Source organism: Corvus cornix, chromosome 2 (assembly GCF_000738735.6).
Source record: "Corvus cornix cornix isolate S_Up_H32 chromosome 2, ASM73873v5, whole genome shotgun sequence".
Taxonomy (NCBI): domain Eukaryota; kingdom Metazoa; phylum Chordata; class Aves; order Passeriformes; family Corvidae; genus Corvus; species Corvus cornix.
Window position 1 is genome coordinate 83,033,526 of NC_046333.1, and position 23,560 is coordinate 83,057,085.

The 23,560-nt window shown below is 36.6% G+C and overlaps 1 protein-coding gene across 1 annotated transcript in view; it reads left to right on the forward strand.

Annotated features, from left to right (window-relative positions):
• The window catches only part of ABCA13 (ATP binding cassette subfamily A member 13), a 179,807-nt gene that overhangs the window by 145,471 nt on the left and 10,776 nt on the right, over positions 1-23,560 (forward strand). Inside the window, exons 49-52 of the mRNA XM_039549863.1 lie at positions 163-313; positions 7,441-7,575; positions 9,918-10,021; positions 12,599-12,691. Of these exons, the coding sequence (XP_039405797.1) occupies positions 163-313; positions 7,441-7,575; positions 9,918-10,021; positions 12,599-12,691 (483 nt within the window). The remainder of the gene's footprint in view (positions 1-162; positions 314-7,440; positions 7,576-9,917; positions 10,022-12,598; positions 12,692-23,560) is intronic.

The following is a 23,560-nucleotide window of genomic DNA, read 5'->3' on the forward strand; positions in this document are numbered from 1 at the left end:
CTTGTGTGGGGAGGTGCTGCACTAAGTGACCGTGGCAAAGAGACTCAAACTTCTCTCCCTGTGGCCTTGAGGCTACATGCATTTGTTTTCTACCCCAAGGGTGGAACCCAGGGCCATGGGATTTGTTAAGCAACACTCAAATCTTTTTCTTTTTCTTAACAGGTCTGAAATGGATATACTGTCTGCTAGCTCTGAAGGTATTCTCATTGGATATTGTCCACAGCAAGATGCCTTGGATGAACTTTTAACAGGTTGGGAGCATCTTTATTATTACTGCACACTGCGTGGAATTCCAAAGCAGGATATCCATAAGGTAACTATCCCAAACAGATTTGCAGAGGGAGCTATTTCCAGGTTGGACTGTGGAGTTTATAGAACAACTGTACTTTTTTAACATGAGGAACTATCTAATATTTCATCTTAACAACTTTAGTTAAAAACTTTAAGGTTTTTCATTACCACTATTTTATTTAAATAATGTGGATTTTTTTCTGTCCGTTATGCCAGTTCAAAACACAATAACATCACTGCAGATAGTAAAATAACATTACTGCAAATGAAACTTTGGGCACAAAAACCCTAAAGGAAATTAAATTTATGAATGGTTCAGTGCCTCCAGTATCACACTTAAAGTACTGGGAGAAAGCTCCACATGTTTTGAGTCATGTACCTCTGAAAAACTCTATTCTTCAGAGATATGGTGTTTCTGGATGAGAGCCTGGTGAAAATAAGCGATTCTTGCAAGTCTTTGCCCCTTGTCTTGGGCAGTATCCATTGTCCAGGACAAAGCCTGGACTTTTAACTCTCTTAACAACGTTTCCTTCAGACTGCTTAAAAATCATCATTCTTTTTTTTGATAATTCAGAAATTATCAGTCTTTTGTTTGATTGTTTACCCTTCATAACTTCTTGGTGTTAAATTTTACTTCAGACAACTAGCAGAGTACTGAAAACTTAAATATGTTTCCCTCGATACAAGAGAAATATATTAAGGGGTGGTTGTTATGGCACTAAAGCCCTCAACTATAATTACTTGTTTTCTCCATGAAGTGGCAGCTCCTCTATAGCACTTAGGGAAGAGTTCCTCAAGTGGTGTGGTACATCTCATACATGTCCCTCTTCAAATGGATGAAAATAATTCATTTAGATATGAGTTATGTTACAAATGTTAACCTTCCTGGACCTCAGATGATCTAAGTATTGGCTTAGACTATTCTTTGTAGTCAGCCTTCTGTGCCTTAGCATCACATTTATGAAAGAGAGATCATTCTTCCTTTCAGTTGTCTTAATTTTTTGTCTGCATAGATTGCAGAGCAGACTTTGTTGCCATATGCTTGCGATCAAGGCATCAAAGCACTCCTGCAAATAATATTTAGCTGGTCTGGTTTGCCTCCATCAAACACTGAGATGCAGCTATCTCAGAGGAAAACAAATGTTTTTGTCAGTGGGCCCTCCCGACTGTGTGGCACTGCTGTTGAGTGCTCAGCAGCTGCTGTGCTTCAACCCAGAAATGGCTGATGCCTGGAGAAAGTGAGCCTTTTAGCTGCCTATAAAGAAAATAAGGCTTTGGAATGCTTTAGAGGAGCAGCTGTATGGAAATGTAAGCTGTTATTTTCTCATCATTCCCTCCTGCCTATGATACAGCACTCCAAACCTGCCTCTGAATATTTACCAGTGACTGTTTACACTAATATGCACAGACACGTATATTCTAGAGAGTACCTTGATTTGATAAGGAAAGAAACATGCATTTACTTTGTTTTTTAAGAAATTGGTGAGCAGTCAGGTGACTTACAGGTTGTGTTGCTGCTGAAGTTGTCTGTTGAAGCACTAACTTCAAGGACCAAATCATTTGCTAGACAGATTTAGCAGCAGCAGGAGTTAAGTGCCTGACATAAAGTTGAGTGCACTTAATGTTCCAAAACAGTAATTAAATGAATGGAAAAGGAGGAGAAAAATGGGTCATTTAATATCAATGTTAAGCTTCACATGTAATGTGAAGTTTTGTTATACTTGACAAATCTGCTCTGAAAATTTTTTTTTGCTGCAAAATTGGAAAAATTAGAGTAAAGCTTTTGGGTTATTTAGAGAGATACTGATTTAGCATAGTACTTTAAATTGTTATGTTTTTTTCTTTAACATATCAACTTCCTAGATCTCAATTTGTTCTAAAATACAGCACTCAGCTTGTTAAAAATTAAAATTATTAGCACAATATCAAATGACGTCCCTCATTAGCATTAAAACTTCTGTTGCAAATCTCAAAAGAAGCTTTATCAGGTCTTCTGAGGCAACTGTTTGGAATGTCAGTATTCTTTCTCTTCACATTAACTCTTCAGGAAGATTTCTGCTCTGATTCTAGAATCTCAATGATTTCCTTACATTTTCTATTCTATAGGTTCTGGAAATGTGAATCTGTAAATTAATTTATTCTTTGCATGTTTACTTTTTTGCAAGCAGAATTAGTGTGTACACTTTAATGAGATTTTGGGACAAAAAATATTGTTCCCCAGAAGCTTGACCACGTGTATACACTTTCCAAATGTAAGAAATCTAATAATTCTGAGTTTACTCGGAAGCCAAATAAATACTGTTTTGTGTGGAATTGATGAATGATTGCTATTCAGGATGTTCAAACTACACTGCATCCACTTACTCAGAACCTGACACTTTGAATGACTGCTTTGGACATGAAAAGTTATTTTTCAGATGACTCTAGAATACAATCCATGTTTATTATCATTTATACTGGGTATAATCAGGCCAGTATTCAGTATTGGGCCATGTTTGCTTTACAAGGGTTTGTATAAATAAATAGCAAGAAGTTATGCATTGTATTTAGTGTGTCAGAAATGATGAAAACTAATACACTGATGGATGCAGCCTTTCAAGTCCGGATAGACCCGTTATGATGTTTCTAGTCTTTGAACAGATTGAGTCTTTACTAACTCCAAGTTTTTCTGGAAGACACTCTCAAGGTCCTTAGCACCACTCATCTCTTAGTTGATTATTAGATGTAATTTTTAAAGGGAGTGGAAAGCCATAGGCATTAGTGGTTACGCAATTGCTGCTTTTCAGTGGAATGGATGTACCTCCTAGTTCCCTGGTGGATGGAGGATACCATGCCTATTTTGACCTTTACTCCCACAGATATTGGCATGTGTGCAAAAGTTGAGTTACCTGATAGTCTCTTCTGGAATGAATGTTGTCTTTAGGAACTCCACAAAGTATTGGGGGATTTTGTTTAGATGCTACAGATTGAAGGGTTCATTCCAATTCCTGTTCTAAAGCTAGTTGAACTAGCCCAAATTAATTTAGGGGAAAATACTTTGCTAAATATGTTAGAATTTATGAGAAAAAAAGTAAATAGTTTTAAGGAATGTTGGAAAATAGGGAAATAGCTGGCTGATAGATGTGAAGTCTGTTATAATTTTGACTGCTGGTGCAGGGAGGAAGGAAGGAAAGAGTTCAAATACATTATTTTAAATTAAATACATTATTACATCCATGAACAGACATTAAATATTTTTATGGTTCAAGTGTGCTTACAATGTATATATTTGCATATAACTCTGTATCTTTTAATTTGGCCTCAATGTTACCAACTTGCTAAATAAATTGATGTATTTCCTTACTCTTCACTGCTGAAAGTCATTGAAACATTATTGAAATAGAGTATCATGGTGAATATGACAAGGAGGGAGACAAGGTGCTTGTGTATATGTCTCACATTCACCACGGGAAGGAAACCATTAGAACCGTAATTCTCTGGCATAAATGTGTGTACCTGTATCTGAAGATTGGTCACATGTTTAATTCTGACATTCATTTAAAGTAATTTAAGAGGGATTTTTGTATTTATTTTACAGTATACTATGATACAAACCACTGGCTATGCAGACAAATGAAGTTATAATGGTGATATTCAAGCTCCTCTACAGTATAGCTAATATGTAATATATACCTTATATGTAACACTTCTAGTTTCATTGAAATTACTGTTTTGTTGTTGTTTAGGTATTATTGATGAAGGTGAAACATTACTGGAAATCTTATGATATGCATTAAAGAAAAGAGAAAAAGTTTTGGGGTCATCTCTTGAAAGATAATTGAACTCCATATTCTTATATTTGCTGAACCATAGTGTGCAGTGCTCTTTTGAAATTAAGAGTTGAGGAGGGTAGCAGGAATAGGAGACTTTTTTAGGTGAAACTGGGACATATTTAGGAATAAGAAAGTTGACCCTTCCTTCTGCTTTTATGTTGCTAATGTGATTCAGCTCCAAATCAGTTCTAATTTGATATGTTTTGCACCAAAGGAGTGTATCTAAATATCAGGACAGATTGTGTTGTGCACTGTGATGGTCTGCAAGGTTTATCTTAGAGGCTCTACACATTTAAAGCAGCAGCAAAGTGGGTACTATGAAATGATTCCCACCCCTCTCTTTTTACCTGTTTACCTTTTAAACCTTGTCTTGAAAAATTTCTATAGCAGGAGACTTGCCAGGCTTTATCTCTTTGTATGAAACAGGAGATGGTGTAGTCATCCTCCAGAGAGGAGAATTCTATGTGTGGTGTGGAATTGCAAACCTTGCAAAGTCAGTTCTTTTAAATGTTGCTCCCTACAAAGAACTTTATGTTCATACCTGACACATGATTGAGTCCCCTAGGGGGCTACAGACTACAAGAAGACCCATCTAACTTGAATGGTTTCTTTCTTCTCTCTCTGGCACTATTCCTCAACCTTCTCAATTCTTCCCCATACAGCATTCATTGTCTCTTTAAAAGCATGGCATTTTGCTGACTTTAGATGACACTTCAAAGCACTTAGAAAGAGTGGTTCTAGTCATAGCTAAAGGATACTTTTGACTGCATTTCAGCTGTGATGCATAGTCCTCTTTTGCTTATTGTTTAATAACTCTTGAAGCTTATTGTAGTTTAAAATGTATGTCAATTTTGGTGTAAAAAATGAGATTACGTATTTTTTCACTTTCTGGTTGTACTAGTTTGAAAACAAACCAGTGGGAGGCACCAAGTCAGAATAACAATTTAATGGGGAAATTAAAGAAAAGAAAAAAAAAAAGCCTAAAAGAAAACACTGGTTCAAACTGACAGAGTCAAGATACAACCTGAGTCCCTGTTAGGCAGGGTGGTGGTAGCAGTCTGGTAGAATGGTGGCTGCAGTCCTCTGAAGCAGTGATCCTGTAGAAAAAAGGGTCTGCTCTTCCTCAGAAGGTCCAGTGGTGGCTCTGTAGCTCCTGTCCTCTGGAAATCCAGTGGAAAGGGTTGTCTCTGGTGTTCAGCAGCTCAGTTTATATCCACGATGGGATGCTTGGTTCCTCCCTCTGGGTGGAGCATCTCACAATGGGGTAATGAGTCATGAGGCCAAGTGTTGATTAGGCTCATTAACAGAAGATGGTCCCGAGGGAGTTATCTCTGAGTCAGGCGGCAGGACAATGATGGGCAATTAACAGCAAGATAGTCTGGGGGGAGGAGGCAAGGAAACACTGCCCCACCTGATTTCAACAGCTCATGAGGATAGTGATAGAATACACTGCAACCCAGGACACTGGTCTTAAATTCTTATGAGCTTTTCTGTGTAATTTGTGTGATTGTTGGTGGATGTGTAGGAGGATAATCCTGTAGTCACTAACATTCATGCATGCCCAGTGGTAGCAGCCAAGTCAGTTTTGTAGACAGGATAAGCTGTCCTTCATATGCTTTAGAGGACTTCGCTTGTGTATGTTTCTTTGGTGTTAATGAGACCTATATTTGGAAGTGGAAAAAAAACACATAACAAAACAATGCTCAGCTATTATATCTTAGAATATAGCTTAGGTGATTAACCATTTTTAAATCCACAGCAATAATTTCTAATTGGAAGTAAATTACTGTGAATTAACTTTGATATAGCAGAAGCCTTGAACTTTTCAGTATAATATTGCCTGTGGCTAGTTTAACAGTTGTTTTTTTTTTAAAAAACCTCTCTGCATCTAATGTAGACAGAGTAATATTTCTGAAACGTGGCTTTTTGGCTTTTGTATGAGAACATGCATTGCTGTCAGGTTATACATCCAGGTACCCCAAACACAAGTGACTATGGATACTAGTCCAAGGATCATCACTAAAATGCTTTAGAATCTCCTCACTGAAGCATTGTTCCTGCTTACAGACAACTTGCTCTCAGAGATGTCTCTTACTTTTATAAGTATTACTCGAAAAATCTTGCTAAAAGGGTCATGAATATCTTGATCTTTTCCGAAGGTGTTTGCATAAAACTCTCCTATAGAAAATATTATTATGCTTGTGGCAGTTTGTCTGCGATAGATAGTGAATATTAATTCACAATATTGTTTAATGAACTTTTTTTTCTATTGGATTTTCTAATTAATTGGAGATTGTCCACCTGATGTGACTAAGCTTTCCAGTCTTTCCTTGTTTTTTGCTGGAGGTAAAGCGGAGGAAGCAAAGCAAATGAACCATACTGCTGGAAATGCTCTGTCAGTTGACGTTGGGCAATAAGTGCACCATGCAACTCCTTGTTCTACAAGAATCTTCCAGCTCTCCTACATACAGCATGAAGACACAGTTGCTGTGTTACAAAGTTGATCACTCCTTGACGATAAACCCTCCAGGAGCCTATGCCAGATACCTGCTGCTTTGCAGGGAGCATCTGGCGGTAGCAAGTGGAAAAGTTGCCGCTGTGTCCCTCATGGTTTTGAACATCTCCTTGGACAGTCCAGCAGTAGTAGCTGATATAGATGGATTAAGATTATTGCTACATTTAATATTGTCTAGCAGCAGTATTTTAGGGAGCCTTGTATGTCAGGACTGTCTCTGACAGGGTAAAGAAGAAAGGCCATAGGGGACAGCATGAGCATTGTCTCCAGCTCTCCAGATCATACATTATTGTTTAACCAATTAAAACCAATCCATCTAAGGTCAGCTTACCCCTCTCAGTTATTACAAAGGTATATTAATTCAATCCTGTTACCTTTTGTCTTTAAGAAATTCTAAATCTGCAACTGTGACTTGCTTTTCTGACATTTTCATCTGTTTTTGTGGCCAATGGAGAATTTTTTCTCTTGAATTCTCAGTTACTCAGACATTTGATCAAATAAATAGTGGAGAATAAGTTGAAATGAGAGATGTTTTAGATCATTGACCCAGGGACACAAACCGAATACTAATGGCTGTGCTAGGCAGTGACAAAGCCAGGTTTTCTATATGAGAAAATCCTTATCATTTTTGAAGAACTAAGGGGTCTCAGAGCAGCTTTTTGTCTAAGATTCAAAAGTGGAAATATGCAGCAAGGGTGGATAAATAAGGAAAACAACATGTACATTTTCTTAACATGCATGAACAGAACATTCTTTCAATCGAAGCACAAATGCTGCCTAATCTGGCTCATCTTTGTTTGCCTCCAAATTTGCAAACCACAGGTTGCAGAGGACCTTGTTAACCGGTTACACCTCAATGCCCATGCTGACAAACTGGTGAGAACGTACAGTGCTGGCACAAAGAGGAAGCTCTCTACTGCTGTGGCTTTAGTTGGTAAACCCCAAATACTTTTACTGGTGAGTAAAAGTAATATTGTGGTTATGATAAATGGGCTATGTTGAATTTTGTTGTCTTGTATGTTGCTCTAAAGAAAATCAGGTCGTTTCCTGATCAGACACGGAGTAATTGATACACAGATGAACAACTGTCCTCTTTGTTCTGTTATATGAATGGCTTTAATTTTATTCTCCAGTGCTCACAAAAATAGAAAGTGAAATTGGTTTTTTTTCCTTTTTTTTTAATTCCTTGGAGCAACTGGGTGAGCAGGAAAAAAAGCCCTAGACACAAATAAAATTGTAGCATTCCTTGGTCCAAATACGTGTTTAATTGACCCATGTTGTTTCAAGATACTCCTAATTCTTGCTGGGTTGTGTTTATTTCATAAATCTGTCTAGTTCATACAGTTTGTTTCATTCACACAATCAAGTAATACTTATGACTTATATTAATTTTAATAACTTATCCCAGGTCATTTTGGTTCTTGCATGCTACTGCCCATTTAGGTCTGAAACTGGCCACTCCAGTGTAAACAATGCCTTTTGTACTGAAGATCGGGGACCTACAAAGCTTTGAGAACTGCATCGTTACATCACTACATGCTCGTTTGTACCACTGCCTATTGTTTCACTAGAGAATATTGAGCACCACTTTCTTAAAACATGGCTGGGAAGAGCTAAAAAAAGTTCAGTAGTGCAACAAACCTTTCAAAACAGTCAGGGGTAGGAAAGCTGCTCCTCAGAGTTGAGGAGGAAACCAGGGTTTCCAGGAAGAGATCACAGGCTAAGTTGAACCAGATAAAATTGTTGTTCTCTGGGGTTCATGTTTCAGAAGATTAGACACATTTTGCTGCTTCTGACTGCCTACCATTGCCTCACTTCTAAGCTGAAATATTTTATTTGCATTTTATGCTTTAACTGACCCTGGTTCAGCTCGTAAAAGGAGGAGATAATCTTAAATCAGTGCTTTTTCCTGATCTTAGGAAATGCTCCAACTGTCTTTATGACAGCGTACTATTGCAAGTATCCATTTCAGCCTACTTCTTGCTGCAGGGCACAGACTGTTGCATATAAAATGCAAAGAGGAAAGAAAGATATCTAAACATGTCAAATTCTTTAAAACATTTGCTGACTTTAGAAAGTTAGGAGATTTTAAAGGAGTTTTTCAGTATTTTAAAAGGAGCTTTTTCTATTACTGTTTTATCTTAAAGCAAAAACACCAACATAAACTACTGAATCTGCTTCTAATTGCATCCAGAATCATAGCCGTTAATTTGAGCAACATTGTGGGTTGCTTTAGGTTTATTGCTTTTTATGTTTTCTTTGTTAGCAATCCACAGATAGTGGGAGACTGAACTGAATTTTTTCACCTCTGACATTACTAAAATTAGCTTCAAACTGGATTTTTTGTTTGCGTTGTTTCTTGAAAACTTTGCTTCCAGGTTTTGGCTGGGATTCCTTGGTGAAAATACTTTGGTCAAGGCCATACCACTCTAACAGGTGCTGACACCCCATGGAATTCCACTGGATAAAAAAGCAACTGGAAGAATTTCCTTCTTCCTAGTTTCGTGGTGACAGAGACTGGATTTGTCAATCAGATATCATTCCTTTTGCCTCCATGAGTGAATGAAGTAAAAATTTGGTTTAATGAGGAAAGGAGGAATAGATAGGAAGGGGAAATGTAGATTTTGTAGCAGCACATCTTTCTCCATGAAAGCCATCCGAGTGGGAAATGGGTTTGCCAGATGGTTTGCACTAACTGAATTAATGTTATTTAATCCTGTGAATTCTCTCCACCGTGGGTGAAAATTCCTCTTTAAAGAGTGTGGGAGTAACTGCTAGAGGATGTCAAATCCAAACCTCTTATCAAACACCTGGATATGGGATGGGCACTGTAGGCATCTGGGAGCTATAGGACTTCTCCCGTTGTTTGTGCTCATGGCAGATGTGTATGCAGATCAGAAACAGTCACTGAACCCTTCCAGAAGTGAGAAAAACCACTTGCAAGTCTCTCTTATCAAAAAGAGCATGTTTATATAATTAAACATATATATATATTATATATAAAATTTATAAGTATAATAAGCATTTATAAATACACATAGATTTATATTTTGTTTATATTTAAACACTGTTTATGTATAATGCTTCTTTACTAAAATGTGCCTTCCATAAATTTAGACATTGAACTGTATGTGTTAAAGCAAAACAGTGGTCAGGGTGTCACTTAAGTTACCTTCTGAAAATGTAACATTTAAAGAGAAAAATTATGATTTTCTCGTGAATTGTGTAAATTCTTCATGCTGGGGAGAAGCTGTGGTATGCTTTTCCATGCTGCTGTGTCATTTTCATTTTTCCTGTAGGATGAGCCCAGCTCTGGGATGGATCCCTGCTCTAAACGCTACCTTTGGAAAACCATCCTGAAGGAAGTTCAGGATGGCTGTGCAGCTGTGCTGACATCCCACAGGTAAGACCCTTATCCCAGCAACCAGTGTATTCCTGTCCTGCAGAAGAGTATATTCTGAAGACGTGCTCACTCTGCTGTGAAATACAGAATAAGTCTCAACATTTTATGGTAATTCCTTCCTATCCATGAAAAGAAACCTGTTTAAATCCCAAATATTTTTCATATTTAATTTTTAAAGAATAGAATGTTGCTCAAGGGGCCTCAGGCACAGAAAAGATGATGTTATTGATTCTTCTTTTTCTGTGCTCTTTTTACTCAGTGTTGTAGTGTCTCTTCTTGCTTGGCACATCAGGTTACCTTTTTGCAGCTGCCCACCTTAAAAATCCTTACAATAGGAGGGGTGAGTGAAAAACCTTCTGATTTTATTAAGTTTCTGCTTTGCATCAGTGTATGAAAAGAGTAAGCCATGGCATCCTGAAGATGGATTCATAGCTATTCACTTATGCACCACTGGAAATGGTAGGAGGGACCCCATCCTCTTAGAAGAGTCCATCTACGTTAAATGTCTTGTCAGTTCTCTGATATGGTCACTGGTATATTGATTTAATGGAGGAAACATCAATACTGTTTTGTAATATCTACAGTGAAGTGGAATTAATTAAATGTTCCCTTAGGTAGTATGTATATATATAGTATGTATAATTATATATAAATATATATAAATATATACATATCTGTCTTTAAATGAGGGAGAGATCATGCAAACATGTCCATAGAGGAAAAAACTTAAAAATCAAAACAGCAATGAAACATTTAGCCAAATGAGATTTGAAGTATAGACTAATTAATAAAGAAATGCAGCCAAACTTCTCTCAATGTTTTCTATTTTCAATATTTTTAGATATTCTTAAAATGTATTTGTTGTCCCAGTCCATTATTGATGGAAAAATGCTCCAAAAAGTTTCTAGTATTTTACTTATGGAAGCTGAATTTTGAAAATCAGGTACCCATGTTGGATAGCCAAGTGCTTACCAGCACACTCATTTAGGGAACGTGGGTTATGCATTGTGAATTCAGCTCAGTGATTTTCAGGAAACAGTATGCTTTGACTTTTCAGTCCAGATTAAGAACCTTTAGTTGTCAAACACCAGCTAAACAGAAGAGACCTGTGGTCTCATTACTAATATGCTGTAAACAAACAAACAAACAAAGTCCCTCAAATTGTACTAACTACACATTTAGCTCTACAAATGAATGACTTGAAGCAGACATAAGTACAGTGATACTGTTCACATTGTTGTGCCAGGGTGAAGAAAGGAGAAATTATTTTATACTATTTATGCAATTTTCTGAAGGCCATTGTGGCTTTATTTGAGATGAGTTACTTGTATAAGTACAGGAATTTTACATATGAAGTGAACATTCATACATGTCAGCAAACACATGTGTAAGGTATAGAGATGCTTTGCTGTGTAAAAATCAGGTTTTGAGAACTGTTTACTTAATTTTCAGAGACAATTTTTTACTTACATTTCAGAGACAAAACTTCTGTTTTAGCAGGGGAGGAGTGAGGCTTTATCCACCGTCCCTAGGGCAGTAAATTTGTGTAATATTGCCACAGCTGTGGAGTGTTGTGCCAAGGGGAGCATTAGGAGTTACTCAGTGAATTTCCTGATTTGTGGGAAGATGTGTTAGCTCTCTCCCTGTCTCTCTCAGACATAGCAGTTTGGCAGTTCTCACCACAGCTCTGTCACATTATAAGGAAATTGTTCCTAGGGGTGTACTTAATTGCCAATGCTTGTTCAGTCAAAGCACTTCGGTTTGGACTGGCCCATGGCTGAGGCACACAAGACATCTCTTCTTTAGCTGTCTCAGAAGGGTTGGGGAGGGCACACAGTGAATTGTAGGAGCATAAAACATCTTTGACTCCTCTTTGAGATGTTGGGTACATCCTGACTGCTTCCCTATGTCTAAAGTGCTTCTTTGAAAGAGTTGCTCACACAATTCTGCATAATATGTAGGGTAGAAGCCCATCTTCCATAAGCTTTATAAATCAAAGCTATTATTTATCATCTGAAGCAGTCACATCTAGGAGGACCCTGCTTTTCTATTCAGCTGCATTTCCATGTCCTAAATTTTCTTTGGATTGTAGTGCTTTGGATCTTCTTCTATCCTGCAATCAGGCTGAGGGTAACTCTTTTTCATGGGTATGTACTGTGCAAAAGGCGAGCTGAGCAAGCTTACTTCATTCTTCTCCCTTTATCCTTTAGCTCAGAATAATCATAAACAGGATTAAGGAGTTCGTGAGTTCATGGCTCACTCAGTGTCATTCCTGAGACTGTTTATGAAACATTTGCCTGTGGTAATGATACCTTTATATTTTGACCAGAATTGTCCAACTATTTATGGACGAAAAATATAAATAATGGTTTAAGTCTGTCTTCTAGCTGGGGTAATAACTGTTGGTATATACTGACTAGGGTTTCAACTTTGACTGTTATCTTTTAAAGTCAAAGGTTTTGTGTACCTGTTTTTGCAGCTGTCCAGATTCTTCTACTTTAACTAAAATTAGGTATAAACAATGTTCTCGGTTTTCACTACTAATTATTTTTTTTCCCCCCTCAATTTATTTTTCAGCATGGAAGAATGTGAAGCTCTCTGCACAAGGCTTGCTATTATGGTCAATGGAGCTTTCAAGTGTCTTGGTTCTCCCCAGCACATTAAAAACAGGTATTGTACGTCAACATCAAATCTTCTGCACCTACATCCATTCTAAGAGCTGGCTAGATGCTTTAGTAGTGCTAAGTCATAAGGACTTATGACTGCTAAGAACATGTTCTTTTTCCTGCCATAACTGAAGTTGAAAAAGAGCCAATTAGGATAAGTTAGCAAGCTAAAATGACATGTGACATTGCTAAAATGCTTTGTAATCGGCAATGGTAATTGAAAGAGACAGATCTGCATCTAAAATGAAACACTTCTGCACGTAACCTAAGGAATACATTGTGAGAATTCAACATGGTGATGAAATGCAATTTGGCTCCGTCTGAGGATTTTTCATAACAGGAAGAAGCATTTTTAACAGGTCAGCAGCCAGTAAGAACATCTATTTTGAACTTTCTCTACTTCCTACCAAATTCACTGACAATTGCAGATATTTTTGCTGTTTTCTGCATCCTTTTCCTGGTGTGCATAAGCCTCTTTTCTGTTTGAACTCTGCTCATGAGTTAATTTAATTCCTATTAATGAGGATGTTTAATTCAGAGGATAGACTTAAACCACGACAAAGGAAAGAGGATGAGAAGCTGAGGGGAAAGTTGCTGCAACTTATAGCTAGACATTTACATTTAGTTGTAAATGTAATTATTAGGACATGCAGACAGTCGGCTCTGTAAGATGATACAGCTCATTTGCAAGCAGCAAAGCTACACTGCTTTATACTAGCTCAGCACTTAGTTCTTATAAGTGCAGATGCAGTTGACATTGGGAACAAGCTCTACAGAAATGCTTTGGAACTGCTGCCTGCCATGTTTATAAGGCAGAAGATATATGTCTCAGATAACTTCTTGTCCCTTGACAGTCCTTTTGGCTTTCTGCCCTTCCCTCTGTGTAGAACCATAGGTCTTTCCTTCACAGCTGCCTTAGCAAGATGGGCCTGACTCACACTAGCTCTCTCCTTCCAAGGTGTTTTCATGAAGACAAACTTTCAGCTAGACACATTACAATCTGGATGGTGAAAAAACATTGATGTCTGCATCTGTATTTCTGATGGTTCTGTGTGATTGTAGCCTTCTATTCATGTTTGCACACCTTTCAGAGCATATTTGCCTCAGTTTCTGGAGGCATGAGAAGTCAATTGATCTTCAGCAGTTTCTGCTTCTTTCGTATCTAGGTCTTTGCCTTTGCCATCCTGTCTCTTCCCAAATTTCATAGCATAGAATAGCCTGTTGTCTCACTGGCTGGAGTAGATTAGTGAGTGTGAAGGCATCCTTTACTTCTTTTGTATGAGAAACAGCTGTATGTAGAGGACAGTGCAGATCTTGCACAGGTGAAAATGCTTTTTGAAGATATGTGTCCCCCCCAGTAAGGAAAAAATAATATTACTTAGGCACTTCAGTTGGGTGTATAAAGTTAGCTGGGATAAATGTTTCTTCCCTTTTTATATTTCAGATCCTCTGGAGTGAGTACGTGTCTCTGTCTTCTCAGCTTCACCTTGAGAGGGCAAAATCAGACAGTCCACAAAGGCTACCTTCCCCTTTATCTTCTCAGTGACTTTCATTGTTTTGCAACTTCTGATGTTTCCTTTAGCAGCCTCTTTTCATCTTCCCTCTTACGGAAACAAGACATCAAAAGCATACTCACAAGTATGCACCATATTCATATAAATGGGGCAGTTATTTCTCAGTTTGCTGCACTGCCTCTGTAGACAAACCTCGTTTAGATCACAGTTAGCAAATCAGTGCAGAAGTACCATGCTGGAAGTGTCTTCATATTACTTCTTATTGATATACAACCAGCACTATTACTACTATTGAGATAATCACAGATCAACCATTCTGGAATCAAGGCTGTATGAGTGCCTCTTTTAAGTTCTCTAAAGCAAAGCCATAATAAGAATATTTGTCAATCATATTCATAGCGGGTTTTTTAAAATCATTGTAACTTCATAAAAAGCACACCTTCTCTATATTAAGAATATTTCATACTTTCTGCAGGTTTGTGTTCCATGGCAGTTCTTGAATGTATGTCCATCAGTGAAATTCACATGGGAAAATTATGTGCACTGGAGATCAATATTGCTGAGAATTTCTACACAAACCATGCAGCTCAAGCTCCACAAGGATTTTTCATTTAAAGGCAGGACTAAAATCCCTTTAACTCCTAGCTTATTGATTGATTTGCTCTCCAAATTTTCCACACTAACTGTTCAGGAACCTACTGAATTTTTTTGAAACTTTAGAACCCTTTATTAAGAAGAAATAGTCATGAGCTTTATCAAAGGATTTAATTAAAGTCAGGCAGTTGTCTGAATTTTCTCTGACGGCCTGATAAGTTTTCTTGGCTGGCAAGAAAAAAAACACTGTAGACAGCAGTCTTAAAGTGTCATATACACACAGCTGTTAAAGCTTGCAGAAAAGACATTTCTGTGTTTTCTTTGGAAATCTTTTAACAAGTGCTGGGGAGAAGTCAAAGACTGTTCCTGTAGTCCTCTTATTTTGTTGCTTAGTCTAGCTTCCAAACTTCTCTCCAACACATGCCAATGTGATCCTTTATCATAAACCCCAGGTTATCACACATCTAACACGTAAAATAATTGTTAGGAGATTAAAAAAACTTTATACATTCTCTGTGATTAAAGTTCCAAACTTATTCGAAGACAATTTCCTGGTATGCTTCCATGTTACCATATGGAGGACTCCTGCATCTACATGAGATGGGGAAGGAGTAGAGAAGCAGAATTCCAAAGAATTAAGCTTTAAATTATTTTAAAATTTTCACTTTCTGCTCCACCTGTGAACATCCTGAAAAACTTCCTGGACTTGGAAGAGTATTGAGTGATTCCTTCCTTCCCATTTTCCTTCCCTCCCTATGATTTAATAGCCCTATCATTCCCATTGCCATACAGAGCAAAACACTGTTTCTTCTAAAGTGGTAGACTATAAGGATTAGTAGATCTAAGTTGCTATTAGGAAATATCTACCTGCAGAAAAATGTTTTCCTTAACAGCCACCTCCATTGATACAAGCACCAGTCTTCTCCTAGTGTTTCAGTGTTTTCCTGCAATTAGCACTGTTTAGTATATTTGTCCCATGCACCACATCACCGTAAAAAACCCATCACATCTTACATTTTGTTTAAAAAAAATATTCCATGAAGCAATATAAGGAAAGCATAAAAAATCCTGATTTTGTTGCATCTGATTACATTTAATTAGTGATACCCTAAAAATCTGGTTTTTTGGATGATCTTTTCTTCATGCTGTGTGTGAATGAATTAAGCTAGTAATATAAAAATTCATATTAACAGGGAAGAATGATACTAAAATAAATTAATGGGGTGATAGTTGTAGATTATCATGGTTTCTTTGTTAGATTCTACAGCTTGTTTTTTAAAAAATTGTTCTTACTTATAAGCAGCTCTTGATACCCTTTAGTCTGTTTTCAATTTGTTTCTACAAATCAAATTGAACAAATATTTTAAAAGCAACAACAAGTATCCTGATCTGGCTTTGAAAATTGCAAGAAGAGAAATCTAACCTCTATATGAATACTTAAACCAAAGAAAACTTTCATGCAGCTTTTTTTTTAGTGAAAGAATAAATCCAGTACTGTAAGAAATAATAATAGAAGCATATTTTGATATTACAGGTGATTCTATTAGTATGTCTCAAGAATATTTTCCTCTTCTAAATGTAGGCACATATACTAAAATAACATTCTTTTTTCCCTTCTTGTTGAATTCTGTCTGTCTTGATGGAAGTCCTCAAAATTGTTTTGTTTCTTTATTCTTTAGTACCATTCCAGTCTATAGAGTCAAGATTATGATCATCTTTTTGATGGATATGTGATGAAGGTTTAATGGGTCTTCCTTGGAGCCCTGTTAAATTTGCTTCTTTGCAGTTGTGGGAAGTTCAAGAATTCAGCTCTTTCTCTCTGGCTATACTTTCAGCCCTTGGCAGATGTGAAAGATCATAATCTTGGACTGAGTACAGCTTTGTCAGATGGCAGGACAAAATTCTGCTATGAAGGGTATGGGTGAACTCCAGGAAGATGCTAATGTGAAACATAAAAGCTTCATAGGGATATAAAAAGTGATGCTGCTTCTAATGTGTGAGACTCGTTCCATTTTTCCAACCCTTCTGCAAGCCTGTTACGAAATGCTCATCCAAAAATATCTTCTTGCTACAAAAGTCTGTGTTTGGGTTTCTGCTCCCAGCTGCTGAACCTTGACTATATTTATATATGTTTAAACAGATTTAAAGTACCTGCAGATGTTTATCAGCAGAATAATAAGGGTAAGACTTCTTTAGAAAGGCTTTTTGTTGCAGGTGGCACATTTCTAAGTAATATCAAGAAATGTATTAGGTAGAAGAACAAACTGAAGGGCAATTTTCAAAAAGTTAACCTCTTAATTCTAGATGTAGTTTGTCTGAGATTGATGTGTTAACAGTTGTGCCTGTTAAAGCCTAATTTCAGACAGTTCCTGCCAACAGAGTCAATTATGCTAAATTGTGAATGGATTACATTTAAACGCTCTCTCCAGTATTCTCCATTATACGTAATGCTTTTTTAAAAAATGTACAGAAACATTTTCATGTTAGATGCAGCTGGCCAATTCTCTGGGAGCAACATTTTGAATATTATCCTTCATTCCAGGGCCATCTGGACAGACTTCTCATATCAGAAAAACCCATACCAATTTGTCAGGTGCTGGACGTCAAGTCGTTGCTCAGATTTTATCAGCAAGCCATCCGATTAAATTACCCAACAATTAATTCATTTGCTATAGCTGGGTTATAATGGAAAATATGTTGGCAGACTACTTATACTTTACCTTTTTTTTTTTAAAGGTTGATTGAGAATATTTTATTGCTTTCCTCAAACTCACGCATGTAGATTTCTTAAATGGAAAAGAAATGATTAAAATTAAAGTCCTCATCAATATTTCAGCCTTCTGTGGACACAGTGTTACTAATTGAAATACTATCAATAAGTTTCTTACATGCTATAAGATATAGAAATTAATATAATTTTCACTCTTCTTGACTCGAAAACACCTTCCTTTTGTACATGAAAAATGTCTTAAGGCAGTGGATGTGTAATCATGTAATATAGCTATTCGTTTATCTTTCCAGAGGAAAGTTTGAAGAAAAGAGCTCTTAAAACTTAAAAAACACACAGATTGAGAGTTCAGAAGTGAAAAATATCTTTTGACTCTCCTAAAACTTTGTGCAATATTTATTCAGCCCTACTGCACATGTGCATTAGAATGCTTATTTTGGTCATTTTGTACTACGTTTTCCACAGGATGCTGCATTGTATCTCTATACCTGTTCATTAAATCAGAAGCAGCTAATTAAGATTTCATATCCTCCTCTTTCACTAGTATGTGTTCTACTAGAAGTTTTTCAAACCTGTCCTTAAATACAGTATTATCAGCATTTATTGGAGCAGGGCTCATAAACATCAACATCTTTGTTTTCCACAGCACTTCTTGGAAACTTAATTTGAAATAATTATTCCCTTTTTATAGATGAGTAACCAAAGACTGGTGCTAAAGTTAAAAGGGTTTGGGTAGTTTATCTGAGCACTTTATAACTAAATATTTTACATTTGTTCAGCATTGCATTTAAAGCAAAACTCCTGTTAACTTCAGCTGTAGCTGTGGGTGTTCCAGAAGGCACCGTGAATTCCTCTGGCCAACTGGAGCCATTTGTCTCTAGGTGGGCCCTGAACAAGACAGGAAAGCAATAAAGAAAGATGTAGTCTAAGTGAGTTACCACAGACCACACAGGTGTATGAGGATGAAAGGGTAAGATTCTGTTCCCCAGGGCACTTCCAGAGCTGGGAAGCACTTTCTTCCCTTTTTCTTTCCTTTTCTGATCAATCTGCTGTCTTATTTGCAATGTTTTCTAGGCATTGCAGTAAATAAAGGCATTTCTCTGAGCAGGTACATCCAGGGTATCTTGTAAGGCATTCATGATAGGGATTTCATGACAAGGTGTTATGTGATGATGTAATTAAAGTTTATTACATAAAGCTAGTATAACTGTGGTTTAAATTTTATTTTACATCCTGTCTACATTAAACACTTTTTAGCTTGAGATTTGACCTTGAGGTGTTGATAAAATCTTTTTAATAGATATTTTAGTGTGTAATACCCTGATTATTATGTTATTAAAGAACAGTACACCCAAACCCAGTCATAGAAACACAATGATAATGTTATTTACTCCTGCCTTTTTCACTGTTGAGTCCCAGAAGGTGCTTTTAGGAACAGTTTGGGTTCTTTGTAGGCTGTACCTTTGCACAGGGTTACAGTACTTCTGCTCCTGTTTCTCTGGGAATAAAATATATAAATAATGCAAGAATAAAAAATCCCTGATACTTGCCAGTATGTGCAGATAAACAACCTCAAATACAGAGAGATTTTGTGTGTGCACATGTATAAACAATTAACAAGATTTTTTCAGGGTTTCACCACATAGTTGGAAATCGCACCTAAGAATTGACAAGCACACAGAGAGCAAGGCAAAGTTGTACCCTGCACTTCTCATAATCTGGGGCTGTCACTGTTATGAAAATTATATTGCTGAATACAGAAATTAACTTTAGATGGTTTGATATGAAAGCCTGGAGTGTGTGTGAACAAATAGTGCATGTACAATATACCTGAACGAGTGTTAGTCATCATTTTAATAACTGTTTTTGTGTTTCTATTGTTACCCTGGAAAAATCATGATGACTTAAAAAATGATGAAACAAACTCTATGAATACTACATGGAAGAGAAGTTTTATAATTTATTTATGTCTGTTTGTTTGCATCTAACCAAGTTTATCTGTTCAGCAATGCTGAGGTTCTGAATAAATGCAGAAGGAAATCACATTTTACAAGTGACAGGGTATTTGCATTTGACTTTAGCATTTTTAAAAAAAAATCCCAAGTTCTTAAAAATTAATAACCTTTTCTCCTTCCTTGATATTGTCTTTGCTTGTTTCTTAATAGACAAAATAATTAAATACATTGTGTGAGTTTTAAATGATCTTGAATTGTGATGTCTTTGTTTTAATAATTTTATTTCAATTTTATTTTCTTTTTTCTTAAATGTTTTTCAAAGTGTTTTGTTTTCAATGTTGTTCAAGATTTGTTCTGTTTGTAAATTGTACTTGTGTCTAAGGCTGTGAGAGGAATGACCTGGATATGTATTCTGTGCTTCAGCAATTATACCGGCGTAACTAAGTTATCTTGCCTAGATGAGGCCTATTTCAGCTTAAATGATTCCATGATTCTTTTCACTTAGAGAAAGTAGAACTATATCTGAGTGCAAATGAATGTAAACCAAAGCAGAGGGATAAACAGCACAGTAGAAAATTATTCCCTCTCTTTGATTTATGGCATATATTCTAAAAGATGCAGTTCCTTGCAGACATTAAGTGCCAATGTTCTCTTTACTATTTTTATTTTGTTATCCAATAATGTCATTTTGAAGCAATCTTTTGATCAAACTAGTGCATACACAAAGTATGCACACTATATTTCCATCAGTAAACTTTCTGGGAGCTGTAATTTTTTGATGTATATATATATATATATATAGCACAACATTCTCCAGGAAATGTACTCTTTGATTAGTGGAAAAAGAAGTATATGGGTGATTAGATGCTTTTCTTATTCCTCAAAGTTTAGAAAATGAGGCCAAGTTCTTCATTTCCTGAGGTTACATTCAGCAAATTTTACTGAGGGGAGAGAAGAGTTGGTAAATAGGCTTTGGGAAGAGTGTGATTTGATGAGCTGTTTATTCTGGACCTGCTGTTACTTGAAACAGTGATTTCAAGGTTTGGTTTAGTTGATTTGTAGACAAGCAAACTCCTAAGGCTTTTAAATGAAAACACAGTTGTTGTTTTGCCTTTTTTTTTTTTTAAGCAAATAAAAGTCTGCTGATAGTGTACTTTCTTTTTCATTCTTCACATAAAACAGGTTTTCATGAGTCAAGCTTAAAAAAACTGATTGGGTTAATTCCTCTAGGGACTCCTTGTGACCACGTGCAGGCTCAGCTGTGTTTCACAAGGACAAGACTCTTGTCTCCATTCAAACCTCTGAACCAGGACCTCCAAGGAATGGGCAGAAGGGAACACTGAGAAGCTGCTCTGCCCCAAGTGCCAACTCCTCTCCTTGATATTCATGAGAATTTTCAGCCTTTGGGCCACTAAATCCACTTCCATTGCCATTGCAAGTTTAAAAGAGCACCAGGAAAGCATGCAGGGGACTTTCTCATCAGTATAGATTTGGTTACACTTTATTCCAGTGTGTGACTGGAGCTTGTGTAGACACATATCTGAAGTCGATTTACATAATCTATTTTTTGCTGCTGGCTGTGGGGCTGCAAAACCTTTCTGAGAACTGAGGAGCCATTTGTGTTATTCACCCAGGCTGACCTCCTCTTGGTGATATTTATACAAAAAGAAACCTGAGGTCAGATCAAACACCTGTTAGTACAATATTCTCTCTCTGAAAGTGGTCAAGAGGGAAAAGTACAAGAACAATATAGGCACATGAAGTTACTTTACTACATTACTTAACCACCTTCAGCAGTTTCTTTTTTAGAGGCTTCCTAAGTCAGAGGTGATTTTAGTGGATCTCCACCATGAGTTTTTCTGGTCTCTTATTCAACTCATGTCAAGTTCTGACATTTAGCACATCCCATGTCAATGAGTTGTACAGTTTTCCTACATATTGTCAGGAAGACTTGGCATTGCATTTCCTATAGTTTAACTCAATGTCCCCTGCTCTTGCATGAGAAACATGAGTGAAGAATTATTTCTTACTTACATTGCTTAGTCATGATTCTGTGCTCCCTGAAAATACCCTTCAACCACCTCATGGTCTTTCTTTCATGATGAAAAGTTTAGGCTATTTAGTAATTCCTGGTATGGAAATATTTCCATTCCTTTTGCTCCCTTGTTATCTGACCTGCTCAGATACCTTGAGAACCTGTGCAAATTAAAAGTGTGGAGTTCTTGTAGTTCTTGCTAAGCTCCTGCTTCTGCAGCTGATGCTGTTGTTAAATAGTCAAGTTAATTTGTTTACAGTCAGTTTGGGAATTTATATTTTGTTTTTAGACTCATGTTGGCATTTTAACAGAAAACACTCAATAAGTTATACTCCCAGAACGACTAATGAGGTGAAAGTGAAGTGTGAACTACTAGTTTGACTGAGGAAGGATAGAAAGAAGAAAAAGATTTTATTCTGTCAGAATATGTGGTTTTGTGTGTTTGTTTATACACAGATAAAAATTCAGGTGTTGTTAAAGTTATAGGGCAGTGCAAAATACGTTCTCTGTTGAATAGCTTTGAAGAGATGAAGATTGTTTTGCAGCAGATGGCTGCTGAACGAGTGTGCTGGCTCAACTTAGGCCATTCTAATGATAATGTCTTCCTCTTTAGGTCTTGAACTATCAGGTGCTAAAGGTTTGATCCTAACAGTGCTAATCAAACCAGATTGTGCTTTTCTTTGTAATTCCACTTTGGGTTTCTGAATTAATTATATTGGCTGAATCAGACAGGAAAACAAAGTGAAAAAATGGTCAACTCAATTTCCATTGCCTCAGTGCACTGCTGAAAGCAGCTTGCTGATTATAGCATGGGGAAATGTTTATTGCTGATCAGCTTACTCTATATGGGGAGCTCTTGTACTAAAATGAATTATAAAATCAAGGTATAAAAGCATCATAATTTGACTAGCCAAAAGAAGAAAATCTTTTAAAGCTTTTTATTGGTGCCATGCTGGTGTTTATGCCACTCACAGTTTAGAACTAAACCAAAGTTGCACAGACTCCTCTGTCTTTGCTAATCAGAATTTTGATTCATTTTCTTTGGAAACTTCATTGCATACAGCAATTTCATTTTATGAGACTGTTGAATGTCTCCATAAACCAGCATTTTTCAGACTGTAATTCAATGGTCGTTGTATAGAAATGCCAAAAAACTGATCAGAATCAATGATCTCTTGTAAAATGTTGCCTCAGGTTAGCTGTCAACTAAATTGAATACCCTTGTTAACTATATCCATCTTTGTAACAACTTTTTTTATTGTCACATGTATTTTTTTCAGGGATGATGCTATGCATTTAAAACATTTAATTAGAGATCTATTTAAGTATCAGTAAATCATTGCAAAGCAAATCTGCCAGACACTGCTTTGGATTCCACCTAATTCTAGATCTCTTTGGTGTATCAGCACTGTTCATTTGTCAGGCTACACTGTCCAGTAAATATTTAGTACCCTGCAGTATGGACTCAATACAATTTAGTTCATGAAACATCCTTCAGGAGCCAACAGATAGGACACTGCATCAGGATGTTTCTTACTCCATTTGAAGCAGTTCAGTGGTTGCATTTGACTACAATAAGAGATAAGCCAAAACCCAACCAAAGAAAAAAACCCAACAACAAAAAAAACAACCCACAAAAAAACCCACAAACCAACCAAAGGCTAAAAAACTCTACACCCATTTATCTGTAATAGGGCTTTTCATTTTTATGCAGAAGCTGCCACTGTTTTATGCTACACAAAAAATTGGGATTTTCTTTGAGATCCTTGGAAATTGTATTTTGAATTCATGTGAAATTCTCAATAAAATAAAATCTGCAGTCTATTTTTTTTCATTGTGGAAACTTGCAGTGCTCTTAAATAAATCCAGACTATTCCCTTATAACAACAGAGGTTCTGACCCAATGCAAAATAAAAGTTAAAGCCCTTACATTGCAATAGACTCATAGGTGAGAAACATGTGGTGTTTCATGTGGAATATTTTGCTGGGAGTCACTTATGCACAGGTTTAACTGGGCATATATCTCAAAATAGTTCTTTCTATCTTT